Source organism: Coregonus lavaretus (assembly GCF_964263955.1).
Source record: "Coregonus lavaretus genome assembly, chromosome: 6".
Lineage (NCBI taxonomy): Eukaryota > Metazoa > Chordata > Actinopteri > Salmoniformes > Salmonidae > Coregonus > Coregonus lavaretus.
The window spans coordinates 1,379,742-1,401,014 of NC_139993.1; the positions used below are offsets into that span (position 1 = coordinate 1,379,742).

At 44.4% G+C, this 21,273-nt stretch overlaps 1 protein-coding gene across 1 annotated transcript in view; it reads right to left on the minus strand.

Annotated features, from left to right (window-relative positions):
• sorcs1 (sortilin-related VPS10 domain containing receptor 1) overlaps positions 1-3,970 on the minus strand; it is a gene marked incomplete at both ends in the record, with an annotated part of 165,105 nt that extends 161,135 nt beyond the window's left edge. The window contains one exon of the mRNA XM_084163198.1: positions 3,158-3,970. Coding sequence (XP_084019324.1) covers positions 3,158-3,970 — 813 coding nt within the window. The remainder of the gene's footprint in view (positions 1-3,157) is intronic.
• Between the last annotated feature and the right edge of the window lie 17,303 nt (positions 3,971-21,273).

The following is a 21,273-nucleotide window of genomic DNA, read 5'->3' on the forward strand; positions in this document are numbered from 1 at the left end:
ACTGTGCAGATGCAACGTTTTGGTAACAGAATTTTGGTAAAATCTCCCATCGTTTTTTTTGTGTCCACATTTTCCAAAGAAATCGTAAATGCTGCTCTGAATTAAGATTCAACGATGTCTGCAGAAAGAATGGGGTGTCAGCTATGACATGACACATTGACTTGAATTTATACCCGGTAACGGAATTACGGTAACGGAATATCATCATGGGTCCCTGATCTGTACTACACAGAAATGCATAATTATGGCTACGAATGTCATTCTCTTCCTGGTGATGTATCGTAAATAGGTACACAAAGGTATAATATGCAGTATCCTCCTTTGCAAATTTGGGTATTACTCTACATACTGGCTATTACAGTGAGGGAAAAAAGTATTTGATCCCCTGCTGATTTTGTACGTTTGCCCACTGACAAAGAAATGATCAGTCTATCATTTTAATGGTAGGTTTATTTGAACAGTGAGAGACAGAATAACAAAAACAAAATCCAGAAAAACGCATGTCAAAAATGTTATAAATTGATTTGCATTTTAATGAGGGAAATAAGTATTTGACCCCCTCTCAATCAGAAAGATTTCTGGCTCCCAGGTGTCTTTTATACAGGTAACGAGCTGAGATTAGGAGCACACTCTTAAAGGGAGTGCTTCTAATCTCAGCTTGTTACCTGTATAAAAGACACCTGCCCACAGAAGCAATCAATAAATCAGATTCCAAACTCTCCACCATGGCCAAGACCAAAGAGCTCTCCAAGGATGTCAGGGACAAGATTGTAGACCTATACAAGGCTGGATTGGGCTACAAGACCATCGCCAAGCAGTTTGGTGAGAAGGTGACAACAGTTGGTGCGATTATTCGCAATATGGAAGAAACACAAAAGAACTGTCAATCTCCCTTGGCCTGGGGCTCCATGCAAGATCTCACCTCGTGGAGTTGCAATGATCATGAGAACGGTGAGGAATCAGCCCAGAACTACACGGGAGGATCTTGTCAATGATCTCAAGGCAGCTGGGACCATAGTGACCACGAAAACAATTGCTAACACACTACGCCGTCAAGGACTGAAATCCTGCAGCGCCCGCAAGGTCCCCCTGCTCAAGAAAGCACATATGCAGGGCCGTCTGAAGTTTGCCAATGAACATCTGAATGATTCAGAGGAGATCTGGGTGAAAGTGTTGTGGTCAGATGAGACCAAAATGGAGCTCTTTCGCATCAACTCAACTCGCCGTGTTTGGAGGAGGAGGAATGCTGCCTATGACCCCAAGAACACCATCCCCACCGTCAAACATGGAGGTGGAAACATTATGCTTTAGGGGTGTTTTTCTGTTAAGGGGACAGGACAACTTCACCGCATCAAAGGGACGATGGACGGGGCCATGTACCGTCAAATCTTGGGTGAGAACCTCCTTCCCTCAGCCAGGGCATTGAAAATGGGTCGTGGATGGGTATTCCAGCAGGATAATGACCCAAAACACACGGCCAAGGCAACAAAGGAGTGGCTCAAGAAGAAGCACATTAATGTCCTGGAGTGGCCTAGCCAATCTCCAGACCTTAATACCATAGAAAATCTGTGGAGGGAGCTGAAGGTTCGAGTTGCCAAACATCAGGCTCGAAACCTTAATGACTTGGAGAATATCTGCAAAGAGGAGTGGGACAAAATCCCTTCTGAGATGTGTGCAAACCTGGTAGCCAACTACAAGAAACGTCTGACCTCTGTGATTGCCAAAAAGGGTTTTGCCACCAAGTACTAAGTCATGTTTTGCAGAGGGGTCAAATACTTATTTCCCTCATTAAAATGCAAATCAATTTATAACATTTTTGACATGCGTTTTTCTGGATTTTCGTGTTGTTATTCTGTCTCTCACTGTTCAAATAAACCTACCATTAAAATTATAGACTGATCATGTCTTTGTCAGTGGGCAAACTTACAAAATCAGCAGGGGATCAAATACTTTTTTCCCTCACTGTATGTTTATGAGCTCTTCCCCCAAATAAGACCAAATATGGTTGATCCAGACCAGACAAAATCTGAACCAATCATAGATGTCTACGTTTCACAAGTTTGGACATCAAAGTTCAGCACAGTAGAGTTCATTACACTACAGTATAGTTCAGTACAGTACAGTATAGAGTAGGGTTCAGTACAGTAGAGTTCAGTACAGTATAGAGTAGGGTTAAGTACAGTATAGAGTAGGGTTCAGTACAGTATAGAGTAGGGTTCAGTACAGTAGAGTTAAGTACATTTACATTTGACATTTTAGTCATTTAGCAGACGCTCTTATCCAGAGCGACTTACAGTTAGTGAGTGCATACATTTTCATACTGGCCCCCCGTGGGAATCGAACCCACAACCCTGGCGTTGCAAACGCCATGCTCTACCAACTGAGCTACACGGGGTAGAATAGAGTAGAGTGTGTTAGCGCTGGGTAGGAACAAAAATGTGCACCACTGTGTATTTGGAAACCCTTGACAAGAGACTAGAATGACTATTTAACTACTCAACAGAAGAAATAGGTCATACATTTTGGTGTATTTGATATCCCCCACCTCAAGTGTATAAGGTCAAACTTTGGAAGTTGGTTTTTCAAGCCACCTCAGAAACACCTGGAGGCATGGGGGACCTCATTTCTGCCATGACTAACTGGGGGCATGAGAGCTGGTGATGTGTTGAAATGAAATCAGTTTCGTTACAGACAGGACTAAGTGTGGGTAATGAGGAATTGGGTCAGACAGATTCACTCTGAAACGCATGGGGAAACTGTCTCGGATACGCAAATGCTGAGGTGATTGTGTTAACTGTCTGTGAGTGTCTTTGCCATGATTTGTTCAGATGATTGTTCAATCACTTGATGATATCACTTAACAACAAAAGAGATGCATGTCGAATAGGCTTTGGCAATTATACTGGGGATGAACAGCACGCACACTGTTGCCTCGGAATGAATCCTGCCAATCCCACACTCTATGCGCGCTACATCACACGCACGCACACACGGACGCACGCACGCACGCACACACATACACCTTTAGTAGGCCTAAGTTATTGGCAATTTCACCAAAGTCAAACTGATGGCTACATTTTCTCTCCATTGATGCGCTGCATGAATTCGCACATAGACCAAATATTATTTTAAAACCACTGAACAAGTATTCACTTACACTGCTATTTTGCCCAGACCAGTGCACCATGGCTTGGTTGTGAGCGGAATCTCCGGTCAATGCGAAGGTTGAACTGGTGAGTTTGAGTTCGTCCTGCCTCGAACTGGCCGCTCTCCTGTCCTCGGTGCTCCATCGCAATTCGGACCGTGTCACTCTGCTGCGCCCAGCCGGTGAGGTGATGCCCTCTCGCGAGTAACTCAGAGGCAGCGTCTCCCTTCTTTGGGGTGATCCGGAGGACTTCACTTTATCATCCCCAATATTAGCTCTCGGGCTGTTCCTACGAACTCGGTGCTTGTGTGAGATGCCGGGAATTAAATCTTCGCGAGCCTTCCCGACATCTGTCTTGCCTGCATGAACGTTCATTTTGAGGTTGGAAACTTTGTACTCACCGCGCCGGGTGAATTCTCTCTGTTTACCACTACCGTAGTGCATTCCTCCACCAAGTAGTGCGGTCTTGGAATGGAGGAGCATGTCAGTATTCCGTTTTCGCCTTGAGTAGATGTATTTCCCCTGGATGCATTCATCAGACCCAGATGCGCATTCAAGCGGTCGAGTTTCGGCACTTGCAGAATTTAAACTCGGTGGAGCAGTTGCCCCGGCTCCATTTCCAATAACTTCCCCTCCGTACCCTGTTGCGAATTCTCGTGTGTCCGTTTTAAGCAGTAATTCCTTAATACGCCCCTTATCTCCCCGCTGACATGATCTGCAAGTTATCTCTGATTTAACCGCTAGAAAGAAAGATATAATTATCAAAAGCAGAAACCAAAAAACGCTAGTGTGCCAGATAGGGCAAATTCTGACCCCCCTCTCCATAGTGAGAAAGATGCTCAGTCTGGATACAAGTCCTTTTTTACTCTCTTCTTCTCTTCCCTTTGTGACTGTTATTGATGTTAAGCAACAGAACTCCTCGCAAGTTGTGGCGCGTCCAATTATTCTGCAGTGTTAAAAAGTGCGATTCGGCGAAGTGGTCCCAGTTGAAGGATTTGATCGAATGCAGCCCTGCGCGCGGGGGGGAGGAGCTGGCAGAATCCAGGGAAAAGATAGGCGAGATTTCTTCTTGCGTCTGTGTGTTTTCCCTTCACCCAGCACGACGCATTAATAATTTCGTAATAAACAATTTGTTTGCATTTATCGTACATCTGTAATAGTCATCTTATTCGCTCTCTCTTTAAATACTATTGCTTTTATGATTCTTTGGGGGTGTCAATGTGGGGTGGGGTGAAATTGGAAAATATTAATTAAACTCCAATTACGCATAATGTCACGGATCACATAGACATATTATTTATTAAGCAATCATTAAGATTTAAATACCCTCTATATGGGCATGACAATTAATATAGAATCTATACTTTAGATCACATGTGTCAAACGCATTCCACAGAGGGCCGAGTGTCTGTGGGTTTTCGCTCAACCCTTGTACTTGATTGATGAATTAAGGACACAAATTAGTAATGAACTCCCCTCACCTGGTTGTCTACGTCTTAATTGAAAGGAAAACACAAAAACCCACAGACACGCGGCCCTCCTTGGAATGAGTTTGAAACCCCTGCTTTAGTGGGTTCGATCCCCGGGACCATCCATACGTAAAAATGTATGCACACATGACTGTAAGTCGCTTTGGATAAAAGCGTCTGCTAAATGGCATATTATTATTATTATATTAGATGATCTCTCTACATGTGAGAACATCATAAGCAATGTGAGGTCGTTAATACACTAGCCTACGTGATACATTCAATATCTAAGAGACTCAAGTTCACCTGAGACTTGCTAGAACGTGCCTCCTTGCCAAATTGACGCTGTCAATAATTGTTTTATCTGAAAATGTTTCATAACGTGAGAGATGCCACCAGTGTAGAACACTAGAGTAAACATATAGCCTAGGTACGGTTATCATAATGAGATATTGTTATTTTCTCTTCACACATCAGAAAGAAGAGTATTCCCATTTAAACGGCACAGGTCCCTATAGACTGTGCAAATGGTCAATGTCAGTAACTTAGGGGAAAACACAAACACGCCAGAAATGTAGCTGTTTGTTTTTCTCTTCCTTTTAATGACGTTATACGTTATGTATTATGTATGCGGTAATTGTTATGCTAATGAGCGTTTAAATGCATAGAGGGAAATACAAATGAACACAAACCACCTTGACAGTTTTTTTTCTTCTATTCATACAAAAATAGTTGTTGATACAATAAATGGAAATATAAAAAGATGGATTTTCTTGGCTTTCATCCATGTAACCTATAACATCGATCTCAGATTAAAAACTGATCTAAGGGTAATTTTTAAGGACTTTGTTCAGTGGTAGGCTATCCAATTCCCAATGTGTATTTTTAAAGGTTTCATTCTCCATCATTGGTATAGAATTCCAATATAATTCCCATTGTACTGGAATGTTTATCCTCTAATGGTGGCCTAAAGGGCTAAATCCCCTGACTTCCTACCAGAGACATCAAATATATTAAGTATTGCCTCTCTCGGTGGCACACTGCATTAAGCAGACATTTTGGATTGGATTAATGGTCCTGAGATGGACAGGCCCCACGTGGCAGGAAGACACTTATCAAGCTGTTCTTCCCCCAGTGTGCACACAGGCACACACACATACACACTGAGGCAGACACCAATGGACATGAGGATGGGAGTGATGGTGATTGAGGAGATGGCTGCCTGGCTGAGTGTGTGTGTGTGTGTGTGTGTGTGTGTGTGTGTGTGTGTGTGTGTATGTGTGTGTGTGTGTGTGTGTGTGTGTGTGCGTACGTGGGTGGGCATGCGTTTCATGTGTGTGTGTATCATGTGCGATTGTGTGTTTCATGTGTGCACGTGTGTGTGTGTGTGTGTGTGTGTGTGTGTGTGTGTGTGTATGCACCTGCATGTGTGTGATTGGGTGGTACAGTCTCACACACCATCATCTCACATCCAAGTCTGGACACGCCATCCATTCACACAGAATCGATGCCCTGTCAATAGCAGAAATGGATGTCGCGGAATATGATATTCAGACCCTACTTTGTCTGATTTGTACCCAGTTGTAGTGTAGTAGTATGCACTTGGACTATGAATGCACGACAAGGTCAATGAGTCACACAGAAAGAGGGACCGGGAGAGAGGAGTGTACAGTATCGTGACGCATAAGGAGGGTGGTTAGGTATATGATGCCAGCTGATTGAAGATGACTGTAGAGGTGTGTGGAGTGTAGGGGATTCAGACTAGCCTTAGAATATGTTGGGTAAGATTTCTGAAGGGCATATAAGAAACTTCACGGAAGGACTCTTTCAAAAACAAGCAAATGTATGTCTCGTTTGTAACCCAAATAGTTACATGAAATGTAACTTAGTCACGGAAACCCCTTTTTTAGGTTATAATTGTTATTTCTGGTTAGAAGTTTCTGTGACAGCTGATCAACTGGGCCTCCGTGCTAAACAGATGAAACTATTACTCATACATTTGGGATTCAATTAGTTTTACTGCATCCCTGCATTTCCCTAGTGAAGCTCCCAGGGCCACATTTCCACACCACAGCCACAGATAGCATAAACCCCAGGCTCTGTTAAACAGGCTCGCAACACCAACACAAACAAGTAATTGAAATCGCCAGACACAACCTAGAAAAGCCATGGCTTTTTATATAGTTATCTGCCAAAACATTCCCTTCGTGACAGTAGCTCTTGAACAAGAAAGTTGTCCAATACATGATTTACATATAGGCTGTGTTTAGACAGGCAGCCCAATTCTGATCTTTTTTCCACTAATTGGTCTTTTGACCAACTACATCAGATCCTTTCACATCAGATCTTTTGGTTAAAAGAACAATTAGTGGGGGGGAAATATCAGAATTGGGCTGCCTTTCTAAATGCAACCAAAGGGATCTTTTTCTAAAGGGGTGAGAGGAGAACAAGTGGTGACTGGAATAAAGGGAAAAGGAGGAACTGAAGTCTTGGAAAAAATCGAAAGTCTCCAGCTCCAGGAAAAGCTAGAAAAGACAAGAGATCAAGTGAATGGTTCTTTTCTTTCCACTTTGTGGAGTCTCAAACAGAGAGTTCTATTGAATGGAGATGTTTCCCGTATTATAGCCTTTATTTGGTATTCACCCTCTGTGGGGTTCTGCCGGGTTCAATAGTCGGGTCAGGAGCAATCAGTTGGCAGTGACTCATTGTGAAGAGTTCAACAGCAGAGTTCAACACTTTCAATTTCCACTGTTTTGGGATGTTTGTTTCTAGGAAAGATTAATTGCCCAACCGTCCATCCATAACAATATGAGGTTTCAAACCCAAACTCAGACTTTGGGAGAATCAGAAGCCCAATGGCAATGAATGAAAATACACAAAAGTAGGCTTGACTGTGGGTGGTTAAGTTAACACCCACGTTTCCAATTCATGAATCAAATTTCAATTCCTTTCCTCTAAATTGTCTCAGTTTGAGTTGAATCCACCCCAAGGTCTGGTGGATATAGTGAGGCATTGGGACATGGATAAATGGATTATCCGTTTAAACAGAACTGAGAGACACAGGTTTTATGGTAATGAGATATCTCCTCTAATGAACCAAGCCAGAGCTTAGCAATGATGTCATCCAGCTAAAACCAAAAGCCTCAGTCATAAAAGCATTATACATGTACAGTAGCTTTTATAAAAAGGACCCACTGAAGCCAGCCAATATAATATATCGTCAGATAAACTTTTTCGTTCAATGCATAAAACACTTATTTTTTTTGATTACGTTGTGGAAAGTGATTCTTAATTTTTACATTTTTCACATTGGGTGATCTTGAAGAGAGGTTTTGCCACACTGTGCAATTAGGGAGCGACCCGCTGTACTTGATCAAGCCCTTATTGCACTCTCCTTAATTCACTTACCCTCCAAATTTATGTTTTCATGCAGGGTACTTAATTGGACTATAGAGCTGCTATTGTGAATGGTTGCAGTTATTATCAACAACAAAGAAATAATGATCTTCCAGAATATTAACAGAGTCGTTTCCCATTCATACACAGTGGTTCCTTTGAGAAGGTTTAGGAAAGAAGTATAATTCACACAGAAAGCTAGAAGCATGAGGGCCCTTGCTACACTAGGGGCTAACAGGAATAAATCAAGTAAGTCAAATCACACACAAAGCTCGAATACTATAGATTTGTTCCGGCTTTCTAGAAACGCATAACTCCTATTTCTTATAGAGTACTGAATATTCAGTTTATTTAATGTAATTTCCATAAAGGCAGTTTGTGAATGACTTGATGTCTGATTTACTGTTGTTTACGGTAGTTTAGTGAACACACTTAAGCCCTATTGTTCATTTAGTTCAACTTATTACAGTTCAGTTTTAATTAGTTCAACTTATTACAGTTCAGTTTTATTTAGTTCAACTTGATACAGTTCAGTTTTATTTAGTTAAACTTATTTCAGTTCCTAAGTGCCCTACTAACAGGAACGAACAAAGGGACTGAAGATGGGCCATCCACAATCAGAAATAAAATGGTCTGTCAACACAACTCTATACTAATCTCTTTAGTACTCTCATCAACATCATCTGCTGCTGAAAGGTTTTTGGAGGAGCCCAGGTAAGAGAGAGGGAAAACGATCACTCTCAATCCATTTGAGGGATTAGATCAGCGACTACTTTAAAAGCTTTCCCTACCGGGGCTGAAATATTAATATTTTGCTGCAGACTGAACATTACCGGGAGCCTTTGGAGTGAAGCAATGATAATTATTAATGGCTCTAATTTCAGAAGCTCACTGTACTGAAAGTGGAAAGCATAGCCTCAAATTTGGACACACCAGTCTACAACAGAACAATCTGTTATGGGATTAAAGTTTTAGATCTTGCAGTTGTGACTTTAAAAACAATTGTTTACCTCAACCCTTGTGCTCCTCTATGATGATTTATTCATGAATCGAGTGTCTTTAAAAATGATACGACAGATGCCTGGCTTTTATTTCAATAGGCGCATCAGTCTCTCCCTCTCTTGTACTGATGCTGGGATGCTGGGATGTCCTTTCAAAGAGCTGCTATGGTGAAAATGAAGCTCTCTCTCACACAGTGACATTGTTTGATAAAGCATTATACTTTTTTTTGATATTTTGCCAGACATTATTTGCCATTGCACACTGTGTGATGAGGTAGCCTGGCCTTATCACCATTTTAAAAGGTCTTTAAAATGTATTTCATAAAGTTAATATAATCTAAAATGCTTAAAAGTACGACTCCGATTGTTAAGAAGATAAATTGCATAAATGGGCGGGGTTTATAACTTTGTGGCTGTGGTAACTAGTGACGACCTGCCTTCTTGCCTTTGGGACAACGACTCCCATTGTTAGGGTGGAGACATGAGCATCTCGTCATTATATACACATCTCTGGCTATATCATTTTTTTGTATTGTTTGCTACCAATGATTTGAAGTCGCTGTTTTGAAGGCACTGTGCCTCCATCTTGGCACTTCCTCACAATTGTAAAAAATAATTTGGAAGCTTCTAGAAATGCATATATTAATGTCTACATTTGTTTCTGCCACGTTTGTTCTATTACAGACACCTTAATGCATACTTGAAATTATATAATGTGAGCTAAACATAAACATTAATATATATATATATATATATATATATATATATATATATATATATATAAAAACATTTTCCTTAAAGTATAATTTTTTGAAAGTTCTAATGTTACTGCCCCCACTACAACAAAAAAACTACTTAAATACATGTAATGTTTTCTTTGAAACATTTAATTGAAAGACTGTAGAATTCTAATGGGAGACTGCTTCTTCTGGGGAGTTCCAATATGGCCGACTGGTGGCTTCTAAGCCTCTCATTGACCAATACATAGCATCTGTATTCCAGGGTTTACAATATATACATTATTATTTGCTACCAAGTTGATTACACAGGTGTGGTAAGTTAGATAATTAGTGCGCTGCTCAGCCATGCTTTCAGTGTCCCTAAGTAGTAGCTCTAATCATGTTCTATTTGATGCAGCTCTATGTCTTTTAAACTAAAGCGTACTTGACTAAATATGGTAATTTAAATAATGAATGCAATTAACTAAAATCATTTTTTTATAGTATTGCCTGGTCTAATTAACAAAGTAAAGTTCAGCTGTACATTCTCATTGGTTAATAGCTGTGTGTGGGCTTTAGGAGCAAAGGTAGAAATTATGTTATTTTCTCTAAGCTCAGGGTTTCTCTAAACTCTAAGCTCAGGGTTGAACAACATTTTACAACTGGCTCCATGTTGATTTTAGCTGTCCTGGTTGACACATTAGTCCTGGTAAAGGGCAGAGTTACAGTAGGCTCTGTTTAGAACTGGAAAAGGGGTAATCCCTAGTTATGCTGTTAAGCACTTAGGCCTAGTCTTCGCTGCAGTAGGAACCCTATTGAGTGGAAGCTATTAAAAATATTGCCTGGTCAGAACATTATTATTGTTCCAGCTGGCTAGAAGGCATTATTAGGTACAGTTGAAGTTGGAAGTTTACATGCACCTTAGCCGAATACATTTAAACTCAGTTTTTCACATTTCCTGACATTTAATCCTAGTAAAAAATTCCCTGTTTTAGGTCAGTTAGGATCACCACTTTATTTTAAGAATGTGAAATGTCAGAATAATAGTAGAGAGAATGATTTATTTCAGCTTTTATTTCTTTCATTACATTCCCAGTGGGTCAGAAGTTTACATACACCCAATTAGTATTTGGTAACATTGCCATGAAATTGTTTAACTTGGGTCAAACGTTTCAGGTAGCCTTCCACAAGCTTCCCACAATAAGTTGGGTGAATTTTGGCCCATTCCTCCTGACAGAGCTGGTGTAACTGAGTCAGGTTTGTAGGCCTCCTTGCTCGCACACGCTTTTTCAGTTCTGCCCACACATTTTCTATAGGATTGAGGTCAGGGCTTTGTGATGGCCACTCCAATACCTTGACTTTGTTGTCCTTAAGCCATTTTGCCACAACTTTGGAAGTATGCTTGGGGTCATTGTCCATTTGGAAAACCCATTTGCGACCAAGCTTTAACTTCCTCACTGATGTCTTGAGATGTTGCCTCAATATATCCACATAATTTTCCTTCCTCATGATACCATCTATTTTGTGAAGTGCACCTGTCCCTCCTGCAGCTAAGCACCCCCACAGCATGATGCTGCCACCCCCGTGCTTCACGGTTGGGATGATGTTCTTCGGCTTGAAAGCAACCCCCTTTTTCCTCCAAACATAACAATGGTCATTATGGCCAAACAGTTCTATTTTTGTTTCATCAGACCAGAGGACATTTCTTCAAAAAGTACGATCTTTGTCCCCATGTGCAGTTGCAAACCGTAGTCTGGCTTTTTTATGGCGGTTTTGGAGCAGTGGCTTCTTCCTTGCTGAGCGGCCTTTCAGGTTATGTCGATATAGGACTCGTTTTACTGTGGATATAGATACTTTTGTACCTGTTTCCTCCAGCATCTTCACAAGGTCCTTTGCTGTTATTCTGGGATTGATTTGCACTTTTCGCACAAAAGTACGTTAATCTCTAGGAGACAGAACATGTCTCCTCCCTGAGCGGTATGATGGCTGCGTGGTCCCATGGTGTTTATGCTTGTGTACTATTGTTTGTACAGATGAACGTGGTACCTTCAGGCATTTGGAAATTGCTCCCAAGGATGAACCAGACTTGAGGAGGTCTACAGTTTTTTTCTGAGGTCTTGGCTGATTTCTTTAGATTTTCCCATGATGTCAAGCAAAGAGTCACTGAGTTTGAAGGTAGGCCTGGAAATACATCCACAGGTACACCTCCAATTGACTCAAATGTGTCAAGACTTCCGCCGAGGCTGCCTCCCCTCCTTGTTCGGGCAGGTTTCGGCATTCGTCGTCACCGGCTTACTAGCTGCTGCCGATCCATTTATCATCACTCCACTTGTCTTGTCTAATTAATCACACACACCTGGTCCTTATCCCCAAAGTGTTCCCTCTACTTCCTTGTCTGTGTGGGTGATTGTTTGTTGTGAGCTGTGTGTAGCTCGGTTGAGCTACCCTTACCTTGTTGTTGCCAGGGTAGTATTTTCCCCTGTGCTTGAGTGTTGTTGTCGCATGCTTGCGCAACTGTTTATCGACGGAATAAACTCTTTGGATGCGTATTACTCTCCTGCGCCTGACTCCTTCTATCACACGCATCACAGAATCACCCACCCGCTATGGAGTCAGCGGGAGAAGAGCGCATGCCTGGAGTCATGGCACGGGTCCAGGAGCACTCCAAGATGCTGGCCAGCTTGGGGGAAGCAATGGATCGGGTTCTTCAGGTCGTCCAACGCCTGGAGAGGACCAGACCCGATCTGTCGAGACCAGCTGGCCAACCGGAAACAGCCACCTACACCCCAACACCAGGAGGGATCCAGATATCCCGACCATGGGCATTTGAGGAGACAGTGGCGCTGTGCCAGGGATTCCTCCTCCAATTGGAGCTTTACTTCGCCAGCATTAGGCCGGCACCATCGGAGCGGGAGAAGGTGTCTGTCCTCGTTTCCTGCCTCTGTGCGAAAGCCCTGGAGTGGGCCAACGCGGTGTGGAACGAGGGAGGAGCCGCGTTGGAGGACTACAGGCAGTTCGCTCGCCTCTTCGGCGGTATTTGACCACCCGCCCGAGGGTCGAAAGGTGGGTGAGCGACTGGTCCACCTGAGGCAGGGGACGAGGACCGCGCAGGACTTCGCGTTGGAGTTCCAGACGCTGGCAGCGGGGTCCGGGTGGAACGAGCGGTGCCCTGATCGACCATTTCCGGTGCCATCTGCGGGAGGACGTCCGACGGGAGCTAGCCTGCCGGGACACCATGTTGTCCTTCGATAAACTGGTGGACATGACCATTCGGTTGGACAACCTGCTGGCAGCCAGAGGACGTCCTGGTAGGGGTCTGCCCGTTTCCACCCCGGAAGACTCGGACCTCGAGCCGATGGAGCTGGGTGGAGCCGCCGGCCGAGAGAGCGGAGGAGGACAGCGACAGTGCCACTCTGGTGGCACGATGGGACATTTCACCACACGTCGTAGTCAACGTTCTTTTGGTCCTGGAGGCGGCAGGCAGGGCACTCTCGCATCACCCCAGGTATCGAACACCCACACTCGTTCAGAGCCCTCTGCTGCGCACTGTAAAATACTCGTCTCCTTTCCTGAGCACATGGATGTTCCCCAGTGTAAGGCACTAGTCAATTCAGGCGCAGCTGAGAACTTTATGGGCATTCGCAGACCGTATAGGCATTCCATTGATTCCCCTATCCATTCCACGCCCCATCAGAGCACTTGATAGTTGACCATTAGGGTCCGGGTTGGTTAAGGAAGTTACTGCACCAGTCACCATGATTACCCAGGAGAATCATTGTGAGCAGGTGACTTTTTCCATTATTGAGTCTCCTGCTTTCCCTGTGGTATTAGGTATCCCTTGGCTAGCGCTCCACAACCCCACCTTTTCATGGCAGCAGAGGGTTCTCACGGGGTGGTCGCGAGAGTGTCAGGGTAGGTGTCTAGGTGTTTCCGTTGGTGCAACCACGGTGGAAAGTCCAGACAGTACCTCCACTGTGCGCATTCCCCCTGAATACCTAGATCTGGCGCAAGTGTTCTCTAAAACGCAGGCTACTAAATTACCACCTCATCGGGCGGGGGATTGCGCGATAAACCTCCGGGTAGACGCTGTACCTCCCAGGAGTCATATATACCCCCTGTCACAGGCTGAAACGGTGGCTATGGAAACATATGTCACCGAGTCCCTGTGCCAGGGGTATATACGTCCCTCCAATTCACCTGCCTCCTCGAGTTTCTTCTTTGTGAAGAAGAAGGACAGAGGTCTGCGCCCGTCCATTGATTATCGACCACTGAACAGGAAGACGATAAGATTTAGTTATCCTCTCCTCCTCATTCCTTCAGTGATTGAATCAATTCATGGGGCGCGCTTCTTCACCAAATTAGATCTCAGGAGTGCGTACAACCTGGTGCATATCCGAGAGGGAGATGAGTGGAAGACAGCATTTAGCACAACCACGGGGCATTATGAATACCTGGTGATGCCCTATGGTTTGATGAATGCTCCCTCAGTTTTCCAGTCCTTTGTGAACGAGGTGTTTCGGGACATGCTTGGTCGTGGTGTAGTGGTCTACATCGATGACATCCTGGTGTATTCCACTATGCGCGCCGAGTATGTGTCCCTGGTTCGCAAGGTGCTGGCCCGACTGTTGGAAAATGACCTTTATGCTAAGGCAGAGAAGTGTATGTTTTTCCAGAAGTCCGTCTCCTTCCTTGGATATCGCATTACCACCTCAGGTGTGGAGATGGAGGGAGATCGCATTTCAGCCGTGCGTAATTGGCCGACTCCAACCACGGTTAAGGAGGTGCAGTGCTTCCTTGGCTTTGCCAACTATTATCAGAGGTTTATCCAGGGCTTTGGCAAGGTCGCAGCTCCCATTACCTCCCTGTTGAAGGGTGGGCCGTCCTGGCTCCGCTGGTCTGCTGAGGCTGACCTGGCCTTTAGTAAACTGTGGGGTCTGTTCACCTCAACCCCAGTACTGGCCCACCCCGATTCATCACTAGCGTTCGTAGTGGAGGTGGATGCGTCCGAGGTTGGGATAGGAGCTGTCCTGTCTCAACGCTCGGGTATGCCACCCAAGCTCCGCCCCTGTGCGTTCTTTTCGAAGAAGCTCAGCCCGGTGGAGCAGAACTACGGCGTTGGTGATCGGGAGCTGTTGGCTTGAGGGGGCAAAACACCCTTTCCTCATCTGGATGGACCACCGTAACCTGGAGTACATCCAGCCCTATTCTTCACCCGGTTTGATTTCACTCTATCATACATCCCAGGTACGAAGAACGTGAAGGCAGACGCGCTGTCCAGGCTGTATGACACAGAGGAGAGGCCCAGAGACAACACTCCCATACTGCCGGCCTCCTGCATTGTAGTGCCGGTAGTATGGGCGATGGACGCGGATATAGAGCAGGCATTAAACACAGATCCCTCTCCACCTCAGTGTCCAGATGGGCTGCAGTACGTGCCTGCTCTTATCCGTGATCGTCTGATCTACTGCACACACACGTCACCCTCCTCTGGTCACACAGGTATCGGCCGTACAGTGCGCTGCCTGAGCGGAAAGTACTGGTGGCCTACCTTGGCTAAGGACGTGAAGGTGTACGTCCACTAACTTAACGCCTTTCCAGTGTGTTCTAGGTTACCAACCGGTTCTGGCACCGTGGCACCAGAGCCAGACCGAGGCTCCTGCGGTGGATGACTGGTTTCGGCGCGCGGAGGAGACGTGGGATGCTGCCCACGTTCACCTCCAATGTGCCGTGTGTCGTCAGAAGGCCAACGCTGACCGCCACCGCAGTGAGGCCCCCGTCTTTGTACCGGGGGATCAGGTCTGGCTCTCGACCCGGAATCTGCCCCTCCGCCTGCCCTGCCGGAAGCTGAGCCCGCGGTTTGTGGGGCCATTTAAAGTCCTGAGAGTCAACGAGGTCACATATAGGTTATTACTTCCTCCTGATTACCATATTAACCCCTCGTTTCATGTGTCTCTCCTCAGGCCGGTAGTAGCTGGTCCGCTCCAGGAGGTCCCTCCACCTCCTCTGGACATCGAGGGGGCCCCGGCGTACTCGGTCCGTTCCATCCTGGATTCGAGGCGTCGGGTGGGGGGCCTTCAGTACCTCGTGGAGTGGGAGGGGTACGGTCCGGAGGAACGGTGCTGGGTCCCGGTGAGGGATATCCTCGATCCCTCCATGTTACGGGATTTCCACCGTCGCCATCCTGCCCTGCTCCGCGTCCTCCTGGCCGTCCCCGAGGCCGGGGTCGGCACGCTGCTGGAGCCGCGCGTCAAGGGAGGGGGTACTGTCATGACTTCCGCCGAGGCTGCCTCCCTCCTTGTTCGGGCAGGTTTCGGCGTTCGTCGTCACCGGCTTACTAGCTGCTGCCGATCCATTTATCATCACTCCACTTGTCTTGTCTAATTAATCACACACACCTGGTCCTTATCCCCAATTAGTCATTGTATAAGTGTTCCCTCTGCTTCCTTGTCTGTGTGGGTGATTGTTTGTTGTGAGTTGTGTGTAGCTCGATTGAGCTACCCTTACCTTGTTGTTGCCAGGGTAGTATTTTCCCCTGTGCCTGAGTGTTGTTGTCGCATGCTTGCGCAACTGTTTATCGACGGAATAAACTCTTTGGATGCGTATTACTCTCCTGCGCCTGACTCCTATCACACTCATCACAAAATTATGTCAATTAGGCTATCAGAAGCTTCTAAAGCTGTGTTTAAAGGCACAGTCAACTTAATGTATGTAAACTTCTGACCCACTGGAATTGTGATGCAGTGAATTATAAGTGAAATAATCTGTCTGTAAATAATTGTTGGAAAAATGTAATGCACAAAGTAGATGTCCTAACCGACATGCCAAAACTATGCGCCTGAGTGGCGCAGTGGTCTAAGGCACTGCATCGCAGTGCTAACTGTGCCACTAGAGATCCTGGTTCGAATCCAGGCTCTGTCGCAGCCGGCCGTGACCAGGAGACTCATGGGCGGCGCACAATTGGCCCAGCGTCGTCCAGGGTAGGGGAGGCAATGGCCGGCAGGGATGTAGCTCAGTTGATAGAGCATGGTGTTTGCAACGCCATGGTTGTGGGTTCGATTCCCACGGGGGGCCAGTATAAAAAAATATGTATTCACTAACTGTAAGTCGCTCTGGATAAGAGTGTCTGCTAAATGACTAAAATGTAAATGTATAGTTTGACTCCAACCTAAGTGCATGTAAACTTCCAACTTCAACTGTAGGTGATGTTGTCTAGTTGCAGTGACTTCGTCTGAATTTAGAAATTGCCCCGTTATTAAATAAAATACATGTTTTGCTCCATGATGTAATCCAACAATATGTACGCCGCCATCTTGTCTATTTCCAATCTTTTCTCATTGATAGCAACGGGTGGGTGTACACCCCAATGTGCCGCATGTAATGATGACACTCGCCTGTCTTGAACAATGCGAGAAGATTTGAAATAGATAAGATGGTGGCGTACACATTGTTGGTTTACTTCATGGAGCAAAATAAATAATTGTATTTTGTAAATTCAAACGAACCCCTTGAAACTAGCCATGGAAGTTTAGAAGACATGTTGTCTTCCAAGTTGGGAATTGAGGAAGTATCGCCAATTAAAGGTTGGTTGAAAATTCTCTGTGCTACACTTAACAGTATGCACCTAATAAGGCCTATCAGCCAGCTGGAACAGATTAATGATGATCTGACTAGGCAATATTTTGAATAGCTAATTGAGGGGCTGAGCTTTAGACTCGCCATCATCTTTCATTTTTGTGAGTTTCTTGTATCCTGAATGTTGCTGCTATGGACAACTGTTTTTCAAGCAAAGCCATGTTTCCTGAAAATCCCAAATTTGCAATATATCATATACTATTTTCTCTACAACCACGGGTCCTCCTCATTCCCACCTATCACCTCCATTGGCAACTCTGGGTCCGCTATTCTACACACTGTGACAGTGTTTCAGTGCCATGTTAGAGCTGAAAGAGTCACATCTTTATTTTTGATGACCACTGGCTGTTCTTAAACCAGCAGATCAATGGATCATGATCCAAGAGCTTCAACCCGCATATGAATGGAGTGAGGATATCCAACGCCGAGGTCATAGATAATCTGATAGGAAGACCCTGCACACAACAGATCCTTGAAATACCAGGGCCTTGAAGTTTATTTACAACAAATGAAGATTGTGCAGGAGTCCATATTTACATTGAGGCGATCGAAAACTAGTCTTTAAAAAGCCTTTAAATAAAATAAAAAAATGTATTGACTAAAACCAAAACTGAGCTAATATGCCAAGTTGGTCCATACACACACCACCTCCTATTATGATGTACCAAACGTGTTCAATGGAGGATTTTATGCAGCAGGGTAGCAATGTCGTGATTCGTCAGGTTGAATATGCATCCTCTACTGCATGCACCTCTATGCAAATAGGTATATTTGTAATTGACCTCACATCTGATCAGAGTCACCAGACTGAGAGTATAATTATTAGTGTATCCGAGATAATGATGTCTTTAAGTTTCTACCCCCTCGCCACCCTGACAACTTTGACCCGGGGAAGAGTTTGCAAATGATATAATTGTGAAAAATTTAATTAAGCACTAATATGAGGTGCGGGCCAGAATTTAATTGCAACACGGTCGCTGTTCTTGTACTGCCAGTCTGAGAAAAACGTTTAATAAGAGATGTGTCTTGCTTCTCACGAACTATTAGCAGTTATCCCCTGTTGTGATGCGTTGCTGAATAATTGCACAGAGAAGCAAGTCGAATATTATTGTTGCCGTCACTACATTCTCACCTTTAGTCCCTCTTTGACCACCCATGTGAGAAACAATCACAAAATTATCCCTCAATGTTTTGACTGTGTAATTTCACATTAACTCAATTAATAGAACAAGTGGATGTATCAATATTAATGTCTAAGGGAGGAATGATGCTGACTATGCCACCTGTTTACCCTGCAAGGTTGTCAACATGTAACGTTCAGGTTTAATGCATCATGTCTTTAAGAGATGAAAAATGCTAGTAGCCTGTAGAGAGATCTCATGATTTGTTTTGCATCGCAGCACCCAGCTCCACGGCTCTGTGACTGTAAACTATCTAGCCCAGACCCAGTCAGGCTGTTACCAATACACATGGATCCACTCACTTGGGGTTTCCTTGGGTTTCATGAAGGGGCAGTAGTACTGGGTCTCCTGGGGATCTTCATGGCCATGCTCCTCCAAATGTATTCACTCAGAGAGTTTGTGGTTGGGAAATGTCAATGTGTTGGTAATGTGTTTATTCCCAAAAGTGGACATAGCTCTGTACATATTAAATGCATTTTAGCTTTAGTTTACTACCAAATCATCTGAAAAACTAACATGCTAGATACACATACTGCAGTGCATACATGATGGAAGAAACCGTGTTCCTCAAAGGAAAATAACAAAGTGTTCTATTTCTAGTAGGGATATAACATAAACATTTTCAATCATGGAAATGGCTCGTACACACTTGCCATATTAACATGGCCCAAAACACACACAGTAGAAAAACAAATCACCTGAAAACAGCTGACCATTACATTTCACACCGCAAACGCCTTCACACCCTCACATGAACCTAAATAAATAACACATTTGTTTACGCAGACTTAAATTGTTGGCCAGGACAGTGGTGTATATATGACATGCTGAGTGATTGAGTTCACTATACATATTTATGATTAAATAGTCGCCCTATCGGCATGGACGATTTATCGGCGGGAATCGTGGTTTTGGCTAAGATGGCGGCTCGGCAATCTATGGCTTTATAAAAGGGCTTTAGTGAGTGAAACAGTCAATCAATCATTATGTTTGGCTGATATATCATCAGATTGGATGCATTTTCAAGAGATCATGTTCCTCTAGCTGGCTGTAGTGTTTATTGGACAAAGGTGACTGATATTGCGCTAGCATTCATTAGCCCAGGACAATGAGATTATATTTAATCAAATTGGTTGGAAGGGCAAGATGCCAAACCTGTGTCAGTGCGTATTTCACTGTGGCAGTCTAAATAGGGTTGTGTCGGATCGAGGTTGTTGTTTTGTTTTGTAACGCGGGGGTTGAGAAGGAGCTAAGGAAGCAAAGGATGATGGGTAATGAGGAGGTAGAAAATGCAGCTTTCTGTGTGTCTGACACCTTGACAAAACACAGGTGTCGACAGACTTGAATTTGAGAGAACTTGGAATAGAGCAAAAGCTGTACACTTGGTTTAAAGCTGTTATTTTAGTATTCTTAGAATCTGCAGTGTGCTTAATGGTGCTACAACCTACATGTTGCAACAACCAGCCCTGTGTAGCTCAGTTGGTAGAGCATGGTGCTTGCAATGCCAGGGTTGTGGGTTTGTTTCCCGTGGGGGGCCAGTATGAAAATGTATGCACTCACTAACTGTAAGTCGCTCTGGATAAGAGTGTCTGCTAAATGACTAAAATGTAAACTAGCGGAGGTTTGAGTTGATCAACTGTGTTTAAGACCTGAAGGATCTGCATCACAGAAAAGGCAGTTATACTTTATTGCAAGTTATGACATAATAGTGTTTCCAAGTCAATCACTATATGCCATTGAGTACCTAAAACGTCATACTTTTAGACATTCAGATGATAATGGATACAGTGAGGGAAAAAAGTAATTGATCCCCTGCTGATTTTGGACGTTTGCCCACTGACAAAGACATGATCAGTCTATAATTTTAATGGTATGTTTATTTGAACAGTGAGAGACAGAATAACAACAAAAAAATCCAGAAAAATGCATGTCAAAAATGTTATCAATTGATTTGCATTTTAATGAGGGAAATAAGTATTTGACCCCTCTGCAGAACATGACTTAGTACTTGGTGGCAAAACCCTTGTTGGCAATCACAGAAGTCAGACGTTTCTTGTAGTTGGCCACCAGGTTTGCTCAGGAGGGATTTTGTCCCACTCCTCTTTGCAGATCTTCTCCAAGTCATTAAGGTTTCGAGGCTGACATTTGGCAACTTGAACCTTCAGCTCCCTCCACATATTTTCTATGGGGTTAAGGTCTGGAGACTGGCTAGGCAACTCCAGGACCTTAATGTGCTTCTTCTTAAGCCACTCCTTTGTTGCCTTGGCCGTGTGTTTTGGGTCATTGTCATGCTGGAATACCCATCCACGACCCATTTTCAATGCCCTGGCTGAGGGAAGGAGGTTCTCACCCAAGATTTGACGGTTCATGGCCCCGTCCATCGTCCCTTTGATGGGGTGAAGTTGTCCTGTCCCCTAAGCAGAAAAACACCCCCAAAGCATAATGTTTCCACCTCCATGTTTGACAGTGGGGATGGTGTTCTTGGGGTCATAGGCAGCATTCCTCCTCCTCCAAACACAGCGAGTTGAGTTGATGGCAAAGAGCTCGATTTTGGTCTCATCTGACCACAACACTTTCAATACTTTCACCCAGTTCTCCTCTGAATCATTCAGATGTTCATTGGCAAACTTCAGCATGTATATGTGCTTTCTTGAGCAGGGTGACCTTGTGGGTGCTGCAGGATTTCAGTCCTTCACGGCGTAGTGTCTTACCAATTGTTTTCTTGGTGAC